This window comes from Schistocerca cancellata, chromosome 7, assembly GCF_023864275.1.
Source record: "Schistocerca cancellata isolate TAMUIC-IGC-003103 chromosome 7, iqSchCanc2.1, whole genome shotgun sequence".
NCBI lineage: Eukaryota > Metazoa > Arthropoda > Insecta > Orthoptera > Acrididae > Schistocerca > Schistocerca cancellata.
This window is the reverse complement of record NC_064632.1, coordinates 260,755,914-260,777,265: the sequence shown is the minus strand read 5'-3', so window position 1 is coordinate 260,777,265 and position 21,352 is coordinate 260,755,914. Positions and strand designations below refer to the sequence as shown.

The 21,352-nt window shown below is 42.4% G+C and overlaps 1 protein-coding gene across 1 annotated transcript in view; it reads right to left on the bottom strand.

Annotated features, from left to right (window-relative positions):
- Positions 1–21,352, bottom strand: part of LOC126092724 (pickpocket protein 28-like) — a 94,838-nt gene extending 73,486 nt beyond the window's left edge. Inside the window, exons 1-3 of the mRNA XM_049908448.1 lie at positions 21,141–21,352; positions 20,323–20,529; positions 9,417–9,573 (exon numbers count right to left, since the gene is read on the bottom strand). Coding sequence (XP_049764405.1) covers positions 9,417–9,573; positions 20,323–20,529; positions 21,141–21,352 — 576 coding nt within the window. The remainder of the gene's footprint in view (positions 1–9,416; positions 9,574–20,322; positions 20,530–21,140) is intronic.

The window sequence follows — 21,352 nt, the reverse complement described above, 5'->3', positions numbered from 1 at the left end:
GAGGAGAAGGAAGGCATTACTACTGTTAGTAAGATGCACAGGGCGTTTCAAAAATACTTTTACAAACCTTGGTGACAGATTCCTTACAGGAAAACAAGAGGAAAGGTTCATATAAACATATATCCCAAAATTTTTCGTTTTCGGTTTATTAATTAAGTTGGCTGGAACGTTACTTTAAAAATGAATAAAAAGTAACCCCAATCTTAATTAACGCCTGAAAATATTATAATTAATTTTACATATACAGGGTGATCCATTGATCGTGGCCAGGCCAAATATGTCACGAAATAAGCGTCAAACGAAAAAACTACAAAGAACGAAACTTGTCTAGCTTGATGGGGGTAACCAGATGCCGCTATGGATGGCCTGCTAGATGGCGCTGCCATAGGTCAAACGGATATCAACTGCGTTTTTTTAAATAGGAACCCTCATTTTTTATTACATATTCGTGTAGTACTAAAGAAATATGAATGTTTTAGTTGGACCACTTTTTTCGCTTTGTGATAGATGGCGCTGTAATAGTAACAAACATATGGCTCACAATTTTAGACGAACAGTTGGTAACAGGTAGGTCTTTTAAATTAAAATACAGAACTTAGGTGCGTTGGAACATTTCATTTCGGTTGTTCCCATGTGATACATGTACCTTTGTGAACTTATCATTTCTGAGAACGCACGCTGTTACAGCGTCATTACCTGTAAATACCACATTAATGCAATACATGCTCAAAATGATGTCCGTCAGCCTCATTACATCTGGCAAAACGTGTAACGACATTCCTCTCAACAGCGAGTAGTTCGCCTTCCATAGTGTTCGCACATGCATTGACAATGCGCTGACGCATGTTGTCAGGCGTTGTCGGTGGATCGCGATAGCAAATATCCTTCAACTTTCCCCACAGAAAGAAATCCGAGGACGTTAGATCCGGTGAACGTGAGGGCCATGGTATGGTGCTTCGACGACCAATCCACCTGTCATGAAATATGCTATTCAATAGCTATGTGCCGGACATCCATCATGTTGGCAGTACATTGCCATTCTGTCATGCAGTGAAACATCTTGTGCTAACATTGGTAGAACATTACGTAGGAAATCAGCATACATTGCACCATTTAGATTGCCACCGATAAAATGGGGGCCAATTATCCTTCCTCCCATAATGCCGCACCATACATTAACCCGCCAAGGTCGCTGATGTTCCACTTGTGGCAGCCATCGTGGATTTTCCGTTGCCTAATAGTGCATATTATGCCATTTTACGTTACCGCTGCTGGTGAATGACGCTTCGTCGCTAAATAGAACGCGTGCAAAAAATCTGTCATCGTCCCGTAATTTCTCTTGTGCCCAGTGGCAGAACTGTGCACGACGTTCAAAGTCGTCACCATGCAATTCCTGGTGCATAGAAATATGGTACGGATGCAATCGATGGTGATGTAGCATTCTCAACACCGAAGTTTTTGAGATTCCCGATTTTCGCGCAATTTGACTGCTACTGATGAGCGGATTAGCCGCGACAGCAGCTAAAACACCTACTTGGGCATCATCATTTGTTGCAGGTCGTGGTTGACGTTACACATGTGGCTGAACACTTCCTGTTTCCTTAAGTAACGTAACTATCCTGTCATCGTTCCGGGCACTTGGGTGATGTCGTCCAGGATACAGAGCAGCATACATAGCACACGCCCGTTGGGCATTTTGATCACAATAGCCATACATCAACACCATATCGACCTTTTCCGCAAGTTGTAAACGGTCCATTTTAACACGGGTAATGTATCACGAAGCAAATACCGTCCTCACTGGCGGAATGTTACGTGATACCACGTGACTATTACAGCGACATTTAGCACAAAGCGAAAAAAGTGGTCCAATTAAAACATTCATATTTCTTTACATACTACACGAATATGTAATAAAAAATGGAGGTTCCTATTTAAAAAAGCGCAGTTGATATCCGCTTGACCTATGGCAGGGCCATCTCACGGGCCAGCTATAGCGCCACCTGATTTCCCCCTTCAAGCTAGACGAGTTTCGTTCTTTGTAGTTTTTTCGTTTGATGCTTATTTCGTGAGATATTTGGCCCGGTCACTATCAATGGACCACCCTGTATAAATAAATTTGTACATTAATCGAAGGAAACGAAGTACTAATGAGATGATGTATTTTTAATTATTCATGATTTATTTTGTAAAAAAATATCTGTAAGTTAAAATACGTAGAAAAAACTCTGTAAAACAAAACATAGTAAGCACCTTCGTTGCCTAGCTATATAATAAAGCGGAACTCGACTTTCTCGACTTATTCGCTCTCTGTCTCTCTTTTTTTTCTACCAAGATAAGCTGTGTAACTGTCACTTCTACGCTTTTGTTGAACAATTATGTTAATTTGATGTTTAGTAGGCTTGTTTCATTCGAAGATTCCTTTCCTTACTATCCATGTCATATGTGATTTTACCACGCATTTTTGTAGTCCATTTTCAGGTTGCATCGAAGAGAAGTTGCTGGCACATTGTTTGGTGACTGCAGCCGAACACTGTTAGTGTTCATTCGCCTTTTAATCCATCGGATTATAATTCATACATGCCTGAGATCTTTTTTACCGGTGTTCTTCTATCAAAACCTGGGCAACGCTGTTATTCGAACCGCTTGTTATTCAGATCTGTCATTGGCCCCAAACGATGTCGTCTGCCAAAGTACTCACCGGTCTGATGCAATGACTATGCTGGAAGGCAGTGTGACGGTACGTCACATAAATATTGACATTTTTAGCGGTTGTAAATCGTAGTTTACGTATTTTATGAATATAATTAGTGTAAAAGATATAGTTAATGTTCTTGAAACAGCTGATATGCAGCGATAGCATCTTTATTTAATGTCTATGAAAATAAAAAAGGATCGAGAGAGACGCGATTGTACGGCTGAGGAGGAAGGACGTATTTTGTGGTACACACTGTTTTGTTTCGCTATACGGAAGGCAGCCATTGAGCGGCTACACATATTTTAAGTAAGTTATTTGTATTTATTGCTAAAAATAAACTTGTTATTATTATTACAAAATGAATTTCTTTGTAATAGTTGTCACCTCAAATGCTCGCAGTGGCTAATCATTTTTAATAAGCATTTTTTCAGTAATTTGTGCTGCGAGAAGCTCATCTTCCGATGCAGCCTCTGGTCGGCCATTACGCGCCTAAGTATTAATTATTTTTCAGTGATTAACAGTAACTGTAAATGCGAAAGATTTCGTTATAAGAACCTTTTTAAACTGCAACAGATAATTAATTTAAGTTAAAGTTCATGTTTTAAAACTATACAGATTCCATGAGTTCAGTAAGTTTTATCTTGGCCGCTCTACGGCAACAATCGAAATTCTCTCGAGCCTTACTTTGCAACCAATAAATAGAAATTAACAAAATTACATTCAATTCAGTTAACGGCAACTATATTTTAGTCATCACGTTCAAAATCTAAAGTTGGTACATGAATAACTGAGGCCCTTCAAGAACCCGTTTCATATTTGATGCACGTAAGTAAAAGTGATAAGAGAAGACAATATCCCTGAGAGAAATTATCATGCTGATAAATTAAAAATAAAAATATATAAAATGTTGTTGTTGTTGTGGTCTTCAATCCTGAGACTGGTTTGATGCAGCTCTCCATGCTACTCTATCCTGAGCAAGCTTCTTCATCTCCCAGTACCTACTGCAACCTACATCCTTCTGAATCTGCTTAGTGTATTCATCTCTTGGTCTCCCCCTACGATTTTTACCCTCCACGCTGCCCTCCAATACTAAATTGGTGATCCCTTGATGCCTCAGAACATGTCCTATCAACCGATCCCTTCTTCTAGTCAAGTTGTGCCACAAACTTCTCTTCTCCCCAATCCTATTCAATACTTCCTCATTAGTCATGTAATCTACCCATCTAATCTTCAGCATTCTTCTGTAGCACCACATTTCGAAAGCTTCTATTCTCTTCTTGTCCAAACTATTTACCGTCCAGGTTTCACTTCCATACATGGCTACACTCCATACAAATACTTTCAGAAACGACTTCCTGACACTTAAATCTATACTCGATGTTAACAAATTTCTCTTCTTCAGAAACGCTTTCCTTGCCATTGCCAGTCTACATTTTGTATCCTCTCTACTTCGACCATCATAAGTTATTTTGCTCCCCAAATAGCAAAACTCCTTTACTACTTTAAGTGTCTCATTTCCTAATCTAATTCCCTCAGCATCACCCGACTTAATTCGACTACATTCCATTATCCTGGTTTTGCTTTTGTTGAGGATCATCTTATATCCTCCTTTCAAGACACTATCCATTCCGTTCAACTGCTCTTCGAAGTCCTTTGCTGTCTCTGACAGAATTACAATGTCATCGGCGAACCTCAAAGTTTTTATTTCTTCTCCATGGATTTTAATACCTACTCCGAATTTTTCTTTTGTTTCCTTTACTGCTTGCTCAATATACAGATTGAATAACATCGGGGAGAGACTACAACCCTGTCACACTCCCTTCCCAACCACTGCTTCCCTTTCATGTCCCTCGACTGCCATCTGGTTTCTGTACAAATTGTAAATAGCCTTTAGCTCTCTGTATTTTACCCCTGCCACCTTCAGAATTTGAAAGAGAGTATTCCAGTCAACATTGTCAAAAGCTTTCTCTAAGTCTACAAATGCTAGAAACGTAGGTTTGGCTTTCCTTAATCTTTCTTCTAAGATAAGTCGTAAGGTCAGTATTGCCTCATGTGTTCCAGTATTTCTACGGAATCCAAACTGATATAAAATATATATCTAATAATTTCCTTTGTATGTGACGTAACGAATCCCAACGGACGTCACAGCAGCTTTATTAGAAAGGGAGTAAAATTTTGTGTGCCATGTTTTATCATTTCAATATTATTGCCTCCAGCAAATTAAGAAACATTCATGTAGTGTTCTCAACCAGTGCTTACCAATTATTCAGTGCTTTCACGTTTATTAGTAGAGATAAAATCCATTAACATTCAATTTTAATTCATATCCATCTAACCAACAGTAATTTAATAAAACATCTTGTTTTTTGTAATTTTTTATTGAGAAACGCTATGTGATGCTCAAGGGCTTACGAGGTACAACCCAACAGCTTCACTTATCGGTGCACCCATTTTATTCATTGTATCCTAGATAGTGTTATGTTGCCAGGGAGATTTGTTTACATTCGTTGTTCGTTTGTCTTCGACGTCTCCATTCTGTACAAGTACTACAGATACTGAGTTACTGGAAGTCCTCCGTTCAAGCATGGCAGGATATTCATTTCCTGAACCGGCAGACACGACTTCTATGTATGACTACAGGTATGGCAATGGGCTAGAGGCCGCATGGCTGTACCAGAGTGCATTTCTAGGACGAAGCCAGCCGTGTCATCCAACCTTTGGTACTATGTATCGTCGCGTTGACAAAACAGGATTCGTAGCACCACAGACTATGGGTAGAGGAAGACCACGTTTGGCTAGTCTGCCTGATAAGGAAGAACACGTTCTAACAGACTGTCGATGAAGAGTCGGGTATCGGCGTCATAAAAATGGCCCTGGCATGTGGCACACCTCCAGGTTCAAAACTGAGGACACTTCACGAGAAACTCATGCATCCTTATTAACTTCAACGTGTGCAGGGCCTTACGCCCGTTGATCATCTACCACGAAAGAACTTTTGCCTATTGTTTGTTGTAGAAACTGCCAATCCCTTGTTTGTCCCTTCAGTTCTATTTAAAGACAAATTTAGAAGAGACAGATTAACTAATTTTCGCAAGCATCACATTTGGACCGATAGCAGGCCTTATGCTGCAGTACATGCTAGACATCAGTATCAGCAAAAGATTAATGAACGGGTTGGATTTGTAGGTGACTGTCTGCCAAGGCCTTACGTTCTGCCGGCCGCGGTGGTCTAGCGGTTCTGGTGCTGCAGTCCGGAACCGCGGGACTGCTACGGTCGCAGGTTCGAATCCTGCCTCGGGCATGGGTGTGTGTGATGTCCTTAGGTTAGTTAGGTTTAAGTAGTTCTAAGTTCTAGGGGACTTATGACCTAAGATGTTGAGTCCCATAGTGCTCAGAGCCATTTGAACCATTTGAACCTTACGTTCTCCCAGCACGTCTTATAGGTGCTGTCTTGAAGAACTTCATCAAAAGACCGCACAAGACCTAGTACAAGATATGCCCTTGGAAATAAGAAGGAAAGAAGGAAGATTGTGCTCAACGTCCCGTCGACGTCGAGGTCATTAGAGACGGAGCACAGGCTCGGATTGTGTCAAGAATGGGGAAGGAAATCGGTCTTGTGCTTTCAAAGGAGCCACACTACCATTTTCCTGGAGCCACTTAGGGAAATCACGGAAAAGCTAAATCTGAATGGCCAGACGCGGTTGTGAACCGTCCTCCCCCATGTGACTCCAGTGTGCTAACCACTGCGCCACCTCGCTCGGTACAAATAAGAATAAGCGTGTGGTTTATGCATGATGGAGTTCCAGAACATTTTGGTCTCAATGTTCGAAGAGTCAAAACCAGATGGCGCTTTGGTTGGCCCGCTAGATGGCCCTGCCATAGGTTAAACGGATATCAACTGCGTTTTTTAAAATAGGAACCCCCATTTTTATTACATATTCGTGTTGTACGTAAAGAAATATGAATGTTTTAGTTGGACCACTTTTTTCGCTTTGTGATAGATGGCGCTGTAATAGTCACAAACGTATAAGTACGTGGTATCACGTAACATTCCGCCAGTGCGGAAGGTACTTGCTTGCTTCGTGGTACATTACCCGTGTTAAAATGGACAGTTTACCAATTGCAGTAAAGGTCGATATCGTGTTGATGTATGGCTATTGGGATCAAAATGCCCAACGGGCGACTGCTATGTATGCTGCTCGGTATCCTAGACGACATCATCCAAGAGTCCGGACCGTTCGCCGGATAGTTACGTTATTTAAGGAAACAGGAAGTGTTCAGCCACATGTGTAACGTCAACCACGACCTGCAACGAATGATGATGCCCAAGTAGGTGTTTTAGCTGCTGTCGCGGCTAATCCGCACATCAGTAGCAGACAAATTGCGCGAGAATCGGGAATCTCAAAAACTTCGGTGTTGAGAATGCTGCATCATCATTGATTGCACCCGTACCATATTTCTATGTACCAGGAATTGCATGGCGACGACTTTGAACGTCGTGTACAGTTCTGCCACTGGGCACAAGAGAAATTGCGGGACGATGACGGATTTTTTGCACGCGTTCTATTTAGCGACGAAGCGTCATTCAGCAACAGCGGTAACGTAAACCGGCATAATATGCACTATTGGGTAACGGAAAATCCACGATGGCTGCCGCAAGTGGAACATCAGCGACCGTGGCGGGTTAATGTATGGTGCGGCGTTATGGAAGGAAGGATAATTGTCCCCCATTTTATCGGTGGCAATCTGAATGGTGCAATGTATGTTGATTTCCTACTTAATGTTCTACCGGTGTTACTACAAGATGTTTCACTGCATGACAGAATGGCGATGTTCTTCCAACATGATGCATGTCCGGCACATAGCTCGCGTGCGGTTGAAGCGGTATTGAACAGCTTATTTCATGACTGGTGGATTGGTCGTCAAAGACCATACCATGGCCCGCACGTTCACCGGATCTGACGTCCTCGAATTTGTTTCTGTGGGGAAAGTTGAAGGATATTTGCTATCGTGATCCACCGACAACGCCTGACAACATGCGTCAGCGCATTATCAATGCATGTGCGAACATTACGGAAAGTGAACTACTCGCTGTTGAGAGAAATGTCGTTACACGTATTGCCAAATGCATTGAGGTTGACGGACATCATTTTGAGCATTTATGGCATTAATAAGGTGTTTACAGGTAATCACGCTGTAACAGCATGCTTTCTCAGAAGTGATAAGTTCACAAAGGTAAATGTATCACATTGGAACAACCGAAATAAAATGTTCCAACGTACCTAAGTTCTGTATTTTAATTTAAAAGACCTACCTGTTACCAACTGTTCGTCTAAAATTGTGAGCCATATGTTTGTGACTATTACAGCGCCATCTATCACAAAGCGAAAGAAGTGATCCAACTCAAACATTCATATTTCTTTACGTACTACACGAATATGTAGTAAAAATGGGGTTCCTATTTTAAAAAAACGCAGTTGATATCTGTTTGACCTATGGCAGCGCCATCTAGCGGGCCAACCATAGCGCCATCTGGTTTCCCCCTTCAAGCTAGACAAGTTTCGTTCTTCGTAGTTTTTTCGTTTGACGCTTATTTCGTGAGATATTGGCCCCGGTCACTATCAATCGACCACCGTGTATACCATGACACATGGATACGTAGAGGACCAGGTGCATGGCCTGCACGTTCCCCTGACCTCAATCCTTTGGATTATTATCTCTCCGGACACCTTGAGCTAATGGTCTATGCAGCAGGCCACTCGAACGCGGAAACTCTGCATCTGCGTGTCATGAAAGCCTGCGAAACCATCCTGTACCGCCAGGCAGTGTTTCAAAAAGGATGCTACAGTCATGATTCGACCAGTACATGCTTGTTTAGAAGCAAGAGGAGGACATTTGGAGCATTTGTTATGAGTTTATGTGTTGATCATTCCATCTATTTACCTGAATCGTTAACTTTCATTAAAACTGAAAACGAAGACGTGCGTTTATCTGAACTTTTTTCTCGTTTTAGTGTAAGCAACCTGTTCACAAGACTTGTAAAAGTATGTTTGAAACACCCTGTACACAGTGCTGGGCGTCAAAAATGCATCATGAAAACGAAGTCCGTGAGTGGTATTTATGATTATTTTTCCGAAAAGGTTCAACGCCAACATTAATATGAGTTTTCAGGACGTTTAGAACGCTGAAAATAGTACTGAAATCAAAATTATGTTGTCCAAAGAAAGGTAGGTTTGGGTACTATAGTCAGAGCCACGAACGATGGAGTTGGTCGCAGCTCGAGACACGGACATGGAATGCACTGTTTCGGCTGCGGTAAACGCACACCTGTGTTCTGCACCTGAAGACAGCGTCTATCCTGCTATGTCTCTCGCTTCTTAGTGCAGAGTTTGTCGCTTACCGACATCAATCGGCCCTGACAATTCGCAATAAATGGAACAAAAATTCAATAAATTACTCGTTACGATCACGTTTAATGCTCGCATTGGCTACGACTTCCACGGCAGAACACTGAGAACACTACTGAACGCTCGGTGACTATCGGAGAATGCGTGACGTAGGTGCGCAGAACAAGCTAGACTCGACCACCATAGTCCGTGATTCGAGCTACAACAGAAAGCTGAAAGAAAAGAAAAACGAGTCCAAGGACGCAGAGCGTTAAGTGAAAAGAAACAGTCTACGGAGGAAAAAATCAAGGAGTTAGTTTTACGATGGGTACCTCTCGCATGAGCGCGTCTGCGGGATAGCCAGAGAGCAAGGCGGCGGCCTCTCGCACCGCCCGCCGGCCTCCCTTAGGCGTCACTGGATTCACCAAATGCGGCAGCTGCTGCAGGGCCACCAGGGCGTCTGCCCGACTCACACCAGTCGCCCGCGTCCTGAAACACCGTCCAGCCGCTGAGTACAGGGCGATCCGAAGACGTCGATCCTGCCTCGGGCATGGGTGTGTGTGATGTCCTTAAGTTAGTTAGGTTTAAGTAGTTCTAAGTTCTAGGGGACTTATGACCTAAGATGTTGAGTCCCATAGTGCTCAGAGCCATTTGAACCTTTCTGCTTTCCCTTCTTTGCTTAGAACTGGGTTTCCATCTGAGCTCTTGATATGCATACAAGTGGTTCTCTTTTCTCCAAAGGTCTCTTTAATTTTCCTGTAGGCAGTATCTATCTTATCCCTCGTGAGATAAGCCTCTACATCCTTACATTTGTCCTCCAGCCATCCCTGCTTAGCCATTTTGCACTTCCTGTCGATCTCATTCTTGAGACGTTTGTATTCCTTTTTGCCTGCTTCACTTATTGCAGTTTTGTATTTTATCCTTCCTTCAATTAAATTCAGTATCTCTTCTGTTACCCAAGGATTTCTACTAGCCCTCGTCTTTTTACCTACTTGATCCTCTGCTGCCTTCACTATTTCATTCCTCAAAGCTACTCATTCTTCTTCTACTGTATTTCTTTCCCCCATTCCTGTCAATTGTTTCCTTATGCTCTCCCTGAAACTCTGTACAACCTATGATTCTTTCAGTTTATCCAGGTCCCATCTCCTTAATTTCCCACCTTTTTCCAGTTTCTTCAGTTTTAATCTACAGTTCATAACCAATAGATTGTGGTCAGAGTCCACAACTGCCCCTGGATATGTCTTACAATTTAAAGCCTGGTTCCTAAATCTCTAATGTAGGTGCAGCATTTCCTGACCTCCGAAAAGCATTTGACTCGCAAGGGGAGGCGACGACGCTGGAATCGGGGATTTACTTCAAACTTTGCACACCTTTAGCGGGCCATTAAAACGGCGTAATGTGGAAGTAGTAAGGTGCACTAAGCTGGCAATTCGGAGAAAATCACGAGAGAAATTTTACGCGTCTGTTGTGTAACTGATGTAGCTGTGCAAAGGTAGCGGTCGTAAGACATCATTGTGGTCAACAGTTTGAATTTCCTTCGTAACCACTTACGTCCGGCGATCGGTTTCTGTAAACAGCTTGATACTTATTCGCGTGGGAAGCTATATTATGTTTTGTTAATTTGGTGGAGTGGTTGGCTAGTACATGGTGAAATAAGGAACGTAGAGATAAAAGCAAAAGTTAGGAATCTCGCAGAACTCATCTCGAGGGCAGAACAGCTTAGGAACTCCAAAGGCGAAGTTATAAAACAGGAAGATACGTTTTATAATGTATCTCAAGGAAAACTGAAACTTAGAAAATTTGAGGATGGAACATCACAGGTAATATGTTACGAGAGAGCATATACTGAAGGACCTAAAGTGTCTGAATACACGAGAGTTGATTTTCCACCTGGTTCGAATGCAGGACCAATATTGGCTCAATCATTGGGGATTAAAGGAACTGTAAAGAAAACTCGAAGGCTTTACCTTGTGGGTAACACAAGAATACACGTTGATGAAGTCTTTGGTTTAGGAAAATTTATGGAGACGGAGGTTCTTCTTACCGAAAAACAGCGCATTGAAGAAGGTCAAGCGGTGGCTAAAGATATTAGGAGGAAATTAGGAGTTGAAGAAAGTGATCTGTTATCTGGGGCATATACGGATATGTTGTTGAGACGTTGATATTCTATATTGTTTTAAGAGGATCAGGAGTTAATTGGAACCCTATGCAAAGTCTGATAGATTAACAAAAGTGGTATGAATGTGGAGAGATTTGTGGCTTACAGGAACACTGATCTCATTGTTGTTTTGTTAAGGCCTTAATTGTATCTGTAAGCATGAATCACTGTTGGAAGTTTTGTAAGCAGTGAAGCATTTAATGTGTGAAATAAACGTAATTTTATATATTAAAAAAAGCGGTTAGGATTCGCGCGTAGTAAGCCGGTCGTGAACGAGGCGACGGTTCGAATTCATGTACCGCTTGCAGTGCAGTCTCTACTTTTTTCATCACTGGTTACATTATTTAATTTATATGACGGGAAGTAATATAATAAAAAGTCACGTGCATTTTCATAAAATTGTAGTGACTTTCATATGTTATTTGACTTTGCTGATGATGCTGTGGTGTACGGGAAGGTGTCGTTGTTTAGTGACTGTAGGAGGATACAAGATGGCTTGGACAGGATTTGTGACTGGTGTAAAGAATGGCAGCTAACTCTAAATATAGATAAATGTAAATTAATGCAGATGAATAGGAAAAAGAATCCCATAATGTTTGAATACTCCATTAGTAGTGTAGCGCTTGACACAGTCACGTCGATCAAATATTTGGACGTAACATTGCAGAGCGATATGAAGTGGGACAAGAATGTAATGGCAGTTGTGGGGAAGGCGAATAGTCGTCTTCGGTTCATTGGTAGAATTTTGGGAAGATGTGGTTCATCTGTAAAGGAGACCGCTTATAAAACTCTAATACGACCTCTTCTTGAGTACTGCTCGAGCGTTTGGGATCCCTATCAGGTCGGACTGAGGGACGACATAGAAACAATTCAGAGGCGTGCTGCTATATTTGTTACTGGTAGGTTTGATCAACAAAAGCAAAATGAGGATAATGGAATGTAGTCGAATTAAGTCGGGTGATGCTGAGGGAATTAGACTAGGAAATGAGACACTTAAAGTAGTAAAGGAGTTTTGCTATTTGGGGAGCAAAATAACTGATGATGGTCGAAGTAGAGAGGATATAAAATGTAGACTGGCAATGGCAAGGAAAGCGTTTCTGAAGAAGAGAAATTTGTTAACATCGAGTATAGATTTAAGTGTCAGGAAGTCATTTCTGAAAGTATTTGTATGGAGTGTAGCCATGTATGGAAGTGAAAAATGGACGGTAAATAGTTTGGACAAGAAGAGAATAGAAGCTTTTGAAATGTGGTGCTACAGAAGAATGCTGAAGATTAGGTGGGTAGATCACATAACTAATGAGGAAGTATTGAATAGGATTGGGGAGAAGAGAAGTTTGTGGCACAACTTGACCAGAAGAAGGGATCGGTTGGTAGGACATGTTCTGAGGCATCAAGGGATCACCAATTTAGTATTGGAGGGCAGCGTGGAGGGTAATAATCGTAGGGGGGGACCAAGAGATGAATACACTAAGCAGATTCTGAAGGATGTAGGTTGCAGTAGGTACTGGGAGATGAAGAAGCTTGCACAGGATAGAGTAGCATGGAGAGCTGCATCAAACCAGTCTCAGGACTGAAGACCACAACAACAATAGGTTTGATCATCACGCGAGTGTTACGGAGATGCTTCAGGAACTCGGGTGGGAGTCTCTGGAGGAAAGGAGGCGTTCTTTTCGTGAATCGCTACTGAGGAAATTTAGAAAAGCAGGCTGACTGCAGTACAATTTTACTGCCGCCAACTTGTATTTCGCGGAAAGACCACAAAGATAAGATAAGAGAGATTAGGGCTCGTACAGGGGCATATAGGCAGTCATTTTTCCCTCGTTCTGTTTGGGAGTGGAACAGGGAGAGAAGATGCTAGTTGTGGTACGAGATACCCTCCGTCACGCACCGTATGGTGGATTGCGGAGTATGTATGTAGATGTAGATGTACTTACTATTTGTACTTAAATTTTAAGGATGAGGGACAGGCGTGGAAAGCGCAGTGAAACGTCAATAAATAATGATGCGAACAACATTACTCAGAACCAGTAACACAGTAAGTCACAATGTGCCAGTCCACAAGAGTCGACATCACACGTTGCAGGATGATATTTGTCACACAGACGTGCAAAACATAAACTGAAACTTCACACAAATTCACGTGGTTTCTTTTTCAGTAAATTATCTCTCAAATCTCATATAAATTAAATAACATGACCAGTGATGAAACAAATTAATCAACCCTGAAGTCTGCGTATGAGTCGAACTGTCGCCTCGTCCACATTCGTCTTTCGACGCTCAAACGCTAACCACTTCTTTTTTTTTTATGCCTCGACATGGACTCGAACCCGGGATCTCCTGCGTACATGGCAGACCCTCTATCCGGTTATTTTTAACTCAATCCTCAGAGAGCAAATCCTACTCCCATTTGTCTTGTTTTATTTCTTTCTATCTGACCTGCCTGTATTAAGTACATTCTTAATGCTTGTGTTGTAGACTTTTTATATGTAATAAATTCACGTTATGTGCTTTGTCATACGATAAATAAATACCGAAGTAAACTTCTGCGTTAGTCTCGGACCCGATAAAAGGTTCCAATTAAAGCTTTCGCCATGTTGTCGATTACTATACTTGCCTAAACCATATCCTCGTAGATTTGTTTCACCTAAGATGATTTACGAATATGATCCATCGCTATGAAACCTGAACCACTAGAAAACGAAGTACTTGATCACGATGAACTCTAACGTTCTGCCCCTACGCCAGACGTATAAGCCACATAATGCACGCGTAAAACTTCTCTTGCGATTTTCATGGAACTGCCAGAATATCGTACCTTACAACTTGCACATTATATTGTTTTGATGGCCTACTAAAGGCGTACAATGTTGGAAGTAAATCCGTGACCCCAACGTCGTGGTCTCCTCTTGTCAGTACCACACCTACACTTAACATCGAAAGTACCGTCGTATGGAGTACTAACGGAATTTTATGACTGGATACGGGATTTCTTGATACGGAGGTCTCAACACGTTATCTTCGAACGAAAGTCATCAACAGATGTAGAAATAGCTTCAGGTATGCCCCAGGGAAGTCTCTTGTGACCCTTGTGGTTCATCTTGTGTTTTAATGACCTTGCAGACAATACTGACCTCGGATTTTTCACTGGCAATCCAGTTATCTACAATCAAGTGCTGTATGAAAAATGTTGCATAAATATTCATTCAAAGACTCGCAATAAGCTTGAAACGTACAGGGTGATAATTATTGAACTATATGAAAAAAACACGCAGATTAGTTACAAACAATTCGGCTTTAGATTATGACATGTTCGATAAGACTGCCATCATTGGCGATGATGTGGCGCAGACGAATAGCATGACCCGCTTTCAATGACCTCTTGAATGGCTGTTTTCAGCTCAGAAATGGTTTTGGGGTAGTTGCTGCACACCTTATCTTTAATATAGCTCCACAAAAACGAGTCGCATGTGTTCAGATGCGGAGAATATGCCGAGCAATCGAGGCCCATGCCAGTGGCCTCTGGGTACACCAGAGCCACAATGCGGTCCCCAAAGTGCTCCACAAACGCACGATGGAGTCGAGCTTCATCTTGTATGAACCACATCTTGCCGAAATCAGGGTCACTTTCGATAATGGAGATGAAATCATCTTCAAAAACCTTCTCTTACCGTTCAGTAGTCACAGTCCCATCAAACAATGTCGCACCAATTATTGCGTGACTGGACATTGCATACCACACAGTACCCGTTGAGGGTGAAGAGGCTTCTCGATCGCGATATACGGATTCTCAGCCCCCCAAATGCGCCGATTTTTGTTATTAACGAATCCATCCTAATGAAAGTGTGCTGTGTCGCTAAACCAAACTATACCACCCGTGCGGTTTGAACGTCCTAACGCAAGCCTTTCAAAAGTTATGACGATTTTATTTCATATACTTCAGTAATTGTCACCCTCTAATATTGTGCACTTCACAAACCGAAGAAAAATGTGGTATCCTATGACTATTATATCAGTCAGTCACAGCTGAAATCGGTCAACCCACACAAGTATCTAGGTATACGTATTTTTAGATATACGAAATGGTACGATGACGCAGGCACAATCTTAGGTAAAACAGGTGCACATTTCGGTTCATTGGTGGAGTCTTAGTGAAATGTGATCAGTCTACAAACGAAACTGATCATAAAACACTCTTGCGAACCATTTTAGAATATTTATCGAGTGTGTGGGACCCACACCAGGTGGGAATAACACGGGATTTTGAACGTCTACAGAGAAGAGTAGCATGAAAAGTCACAGGTTTCTTTGACCATGGGAGAGCAAACTGAAGTGGGAAACATTGAAGAAATATGCACTCTAACTCTTGAACGACTACTTAACAAGTTTGAAGAATCTTTGATAGCTGATGAATCTAGGAATGTACCGTGAGAAATATTTTCCTCTGCCGTGCACTCGCAGCAGTTTGCACAGTATGGTTCAAAATGGTTCAAATGGCTCTGAGCACTATGGGACTTAACATCTGAGGTCATCAGTCCCCTAGACTTAGAACTACTTAAACCTAACTAACCTAAGGACATCACACACATCCATACCCGAGGCAGGATTCGAACCTGCGACCGTAGCGGTCACTCGGCTCCAGACTGTAGCGCCTAGAACCGCACGGCCACTCCGGCCGGCTCGTATAATTAAATTGGAAATAATCGTTGACCAGACCATACAACATTGTTGTCAGTCATCTGTTGATGTAACTGAATTTCCTAATGTAGTTACTCGTAGCAGTGCATCTGTGGGTAACATGCATTTACAGCTGGTAGCAACGATGTGAAATAAAATCTAGCCCTTTGGGTGTGACATCTTAGTTACTATCTCAGCTCGGTTCCCTGAAAGTCATTGCACTGAGCGGTTGTTCCGTTATTGCGTAGATAGTTTCCGCCTGCAGAAAGCACACGGTACTTTTGACTCAACGTGCAGCTATAAAGCTTTTGTCAGTAAGACGCGTTCTCCCATTCAGATTTAAATACAAATGGAAATTGCTTACAATAATATGGTACTACCAATGCTAGCGATGCGATGCGCTGTGGTAAGACGAATTGTGTCCAGCAGTGAGCGACAGAACGTAGGCTGTTCATCCTGGAGAACATGAAAAGCGTAGCGGCATTCAATCCTCACAAAATGTTGTACGTCAACAATTTACTGCAGTATGTAGACCTTAGGACAGCACACAAAACGATGATAAAATTCAATGTAGAAAAAAAAGGTCACTCCAAAACTGAACTGAGTGTCCAAAACTGAACTGAATGGTTCCATTTGAAGATGCACCATGTATGACGCCCAAATTATGCGGAGTATGGCGGGAGTGTAGACACTACATCAGAGCAATCTATCACAGATACACCGTCCGATGAACAGTAGGTGGACAGCCCTATGTAAAGCAGAATCGACCACTAGATGCCGTGAGAGGTGAACCCGCCATTATAAAAGGAGGCGGTGAGTACTGTGTTGTCAGCAGAGGAGCAGCGGCAGCAGAGTGGGTGAGTGAGGAGAGCTCAGTGACTTTGATTGTGGACTGGCCTTCGGATGTCACCTGAGTTACTAATCCATCAACGTCATTTCAGTCCCCTTTCAACTATTGGTGATGTAATTGTAAAGTGGATATACGAAGGAACAACCACAGTTGCGTTGACGGACAGGGACAGTCTATATTGCGGGATGCGGTTGCAAGAGACCTCATGAAATCAACGGAAGGAATCACTCGCGGGTTCCAAAATGCAACCAGCAGTCGAGCTAGTACAATGACTGTGTGTAGGGAGTTAAAAAGAATGGCGTACAGTAACCGAGCAGCTCAACGGAAGCCACAAATTTCTGTGGTCAGTTCTCAGCGACGCTTGAGGTGCTGTAAAGGCCGACGCCACTGGTCAGTGGGTGACCGAAAACAAGTGACCTGTAGTGATGAAGCACGCTGTGCCCTGCGGGCAACCTGATGGAACGATTTGGGTTTGGCGAGTGCCTGGAGAATGTTACCTGCCATCTTGTGCAGCGCCAACAGTGATGTATGGAGGAGATGGAGTTACCAATATGGTGGTTATTTTTAGGGCTGCCTAAGAAAATACAAAATGCAAAATTAATGGTTAAGGACATGGATCACAAACTTGAAGGAAACAGGTTCGCGTCCCCTTACATGTTAATTTGTTGGGTTTTTTTATTCAAAATTCAATGTTACTTACGTACTTGAGCTTGTTTTCTCCGCAATGAGTTTCTTCAGTTTTATGGCTTCTGTCTGGTTAGAAAACGTGAGACTGTGGTTTTATATTCAGTATTGTATTTTTCTGGATTAATGTAATCTCCTTAAGACGATGAACATGAAGAGGTACAAAAAGTTAGAAATATTCTTCTTTACTATTGTTGCAACAACTGGTACAAAAAGTTAGAAATATTCTTCTTTACTATTGTTGCAACAACTGATGACAAGGAAGATCTGCACTTCCCCACAATGAAGTACCTCTATATTTCGAATAAATATTGCAACATTTGCTTGTCCACGTTATAGAAAACGATACGGAAGCACTGACTAGGCACCTAAAATTGTCAAGCAAATCTACATCTACATCTACATCTACATCTACATCCATACTCCGCAAGCCACCTGACGGTGTGTGGCGGTGGGTACCTTGAGTACCTCTATCGGTTCTCCCTTCTATTCCAGTATCGTATTGTTCGTGGAAAGAAGGATTGTCGGTATGCCTCTGTGTGGGCTCTAATCTCTCTGATTTTATCCTCATGGTCTCTTCGCGAGATATACGTAGGAGGGAGCAATATACTGCTTGACTCTTCGGTGAAGGTATGTTCTCGAAACTTTGACAAAAGCCCGTACCGAGCTACTGAGCGTCTCTCCTGCAGAGTCTTCCACTGGAGTTTATCTATCATCTCCGTAACGCTTTCGCGATTACTAAATGGTCCTGTAACGAAGCGCGCTGCTCTCCGTTGGATCTTCTCTATATCTTCTATCAACCCTATCTGGTACGGATCCCACACTGCTGAGCAGTATTCAAGCAGTGGGCGAACAAGCGTACTGTAACCTACTTCCTTTGTTTTCGGATTGCGTTTCCTTAGGATTCTTCCAATGAATCTCAGTCTGGCATCTGCTTTACCGACGATCAACTTTATATGATCATTCCATTTTAAATCACTCCTAATGCGTACTCCCAGATAATTTATGGTATTAACTGCTTCCAGTTGCTGACCTGCTATTTTGTAGCTAAATGATAAAGGATCTATCTTTCTGTGTATTCGCAGCACATTACACTTGTCTACATTGAGATTCAATTGCCATTCCCTGCACCATGCGTCAATTCGCTGCAGATCCTCCTGCATTTCAGTACAATTTTCCATTCTTACAACCTCTCGATACACCACAGCATCATCTGCAAAAAGCCTCAGTGAACTTACGATGTCATCCACAAGGTCATTTATGTATATTGTGAATAGCAACGGTCCTATGACACTCCCCTGCGGCACACCTGAAATCACTCGTTCTTCGGAAGACTTCTCTCTATTGAGAATGACATGCTGCGTCCTGTTATCTAGGAACTCCTCAATCCAATCACACAATTGGTCTGATAGTCCATATGCTCTTAGTTTGTTCATTAAACGACTGTGGGGAACTGTATCGAACGCCTTCCGGAAGTCAAGAAACACGGCATCTACCTGTGAACCCGTGTCTATGGCCCTCTGAGTCTTATGGACGAATAGCGTGAGCTGGGTTTCACATGACCGTCTTTTTAGAAACCCATGCTGATTCCTACAGAGTAGATTTCTAGTCTCCAGAAAAGTCATTATACTCGAACACAATACGTGTTCCAAAATTCTACAACTGATCGACGTTAGAGATATAGGTCTATAGTTCTGCACATCTGTTCGACGTCCCTTCTTGAAAACGGGGATCACCTGTGCCCTTTTACAATCCTTTGGAACGCTACGCTCTTCTAGAGACCTACGGTACACCGCTGCAAGAAGGGGGGCAAGTTCCTTCGCGTACTCTGTGTAAAATTGAACTGGTATCCCAACAGGTCCAGAGGCCTTTCCTCTTTTGAGCGATTTTAATTGTTTCTCTATCCCTCTGTCGTCTATTTCGATATCTACCATTTTGTCATCTGTGCGACAATCTAGAGAAGGAACTACAGTGCAATCTTCCTCTGTGAAACAACTTTGGAAAAAGACATTTAGTATTTCGGCCTTTAGTCTGTCATCCTCTGTTTCAGTACCATTTTGGTCACAGAGTGTCTGGACATTTTGTTTTGATCCACCTACCGCTTTGACATAACACCAAAATTTCTTAGGATTTTCTGCCAAGTCAGTACATAGAACTTTACTTTCGAATTCATTGAACGCCTCTCGCATAGCCCTCCTCACACTGCATTTCACTTCGCGTAATTTTTGTTTGTCTGCAAGGCTTTGGCTATGTTTATGAACACTTTCTTGATGACTGACTCAAAAAAGCATTTGATTTTGAACACGCTGAAACCTTTGACAAGGGAACAGTGCATTAATGAGTTTTCTCTATCATTTAGGCATTGCTGCATTGAAGTTTCTAAAGTATTTTACATAATGTTGAAAAGTAAAGTGGCAAGATCTGTAGTTAATTATGCCAGTAACATAAAATTATACATAAGATGTGACACGATCACATAATAACAATGGGTTAGCTTCTTGGATAACCTCATACATTATAAAATAAGAAAAGAGCTGCAACTATGCAACACAAGGTGATTTTCAGAAAAATAAGTAACGATAGCTGTATAATTCAGGATGAAACAAAATCAGTTTCATTAGATATATACTAATCCTTTAAATATTGAATAACTCAAAAAATTGGCTTTTTTTACATTAGAAAATGGAGTGTGAAACATCTGACAATGCGCTAATTGGTAACATGACCATTCCACCAGTCTGTAACTACAACACACTAACCATTTCTTTTAGAATAATATCTGTCCATGATGAAACACAGCATAAAATAAAGTGTGAAACCAATGAGCCTAGAGAGCTCAGTAATGCTGATTTTGTAATGTGAGTGGACTTACAGATTTTCTATAAAGCGATCCGCAGCTGGCCCATACACCTTGTTGTTGTTGCAGAGAGTGAGAGCCGGGAATGGCACGTTCCAGATGGGGTAGGCTGTGGTCTCTACAGAAGTGATGGTGGGGCTGTGGCGATACCTCTCCAACGCCAGCTGGCTCAGCACGGCAGCCAGGATTGCACACACTGCACACGCAGCTCCCCACAGCAACCTGCAACAAACCTGCCACTAAGTGAGGAAGGACATGGTGGGACTGTGGTGGTATCTGGGCATGCCAAAAGGTATGCACTGCAGCTAAAGTAGTGTACGTTGCACAACAACTCCTCACGCCTGCAACAAACCTACCACTTAGATGGGGGTGAAGGTGGTGGTGAGACTCTCATTGAATCTTCGCACACAAGCTGAAGCTGGTCTCCAAAGATGTGATGGTGGAGCTGTGATGGTGTCTCTACACACCAACCGACTCAGCACTGCACAATGCAGCCAGTGTAGCCTACACTGTACATGTAACTCCCCACAGGAGCTTCCAGTATACCTGCCACTAGATTGGAAAGAGCTGGTTTCCATGGATGTGATGATGGAGCTGTTTCTCCACATGCCAATCAGTTCTGCACAATGTAGCCATGGTGGCACACATTGTGCATGCGTCTCCCCACAGAATCCTCCAACATACCTGCAACTTGAGAGGGGAGGAGCTATCTCTACAGACGTGGTGGTGGAGCTGTGATGGCATCTCTACACACCAATCGGGTCAGCACTATGCACTGCAGCTGTGGTGGCGTACAGTGTACATTCAGTTCACCACAGTCCCCTGAAATATACCTGCCTTCAACTTGGCAAGGATCTGGTTTCTGTACATGTGGTGGTGGAGCTGTGAAGGCATCTCTACACACTAAGCAGCTCTGCATGGTGCACTGATGCCAAGGTGGAATACACTGTGCATGCAGGTCCCCACCAACAACCAAAAACATATCTGCCATCTGCATAGGAATGAGCTGGTCTCTATGGCTGTGGTGGTGGAGCTGTGACAGCAT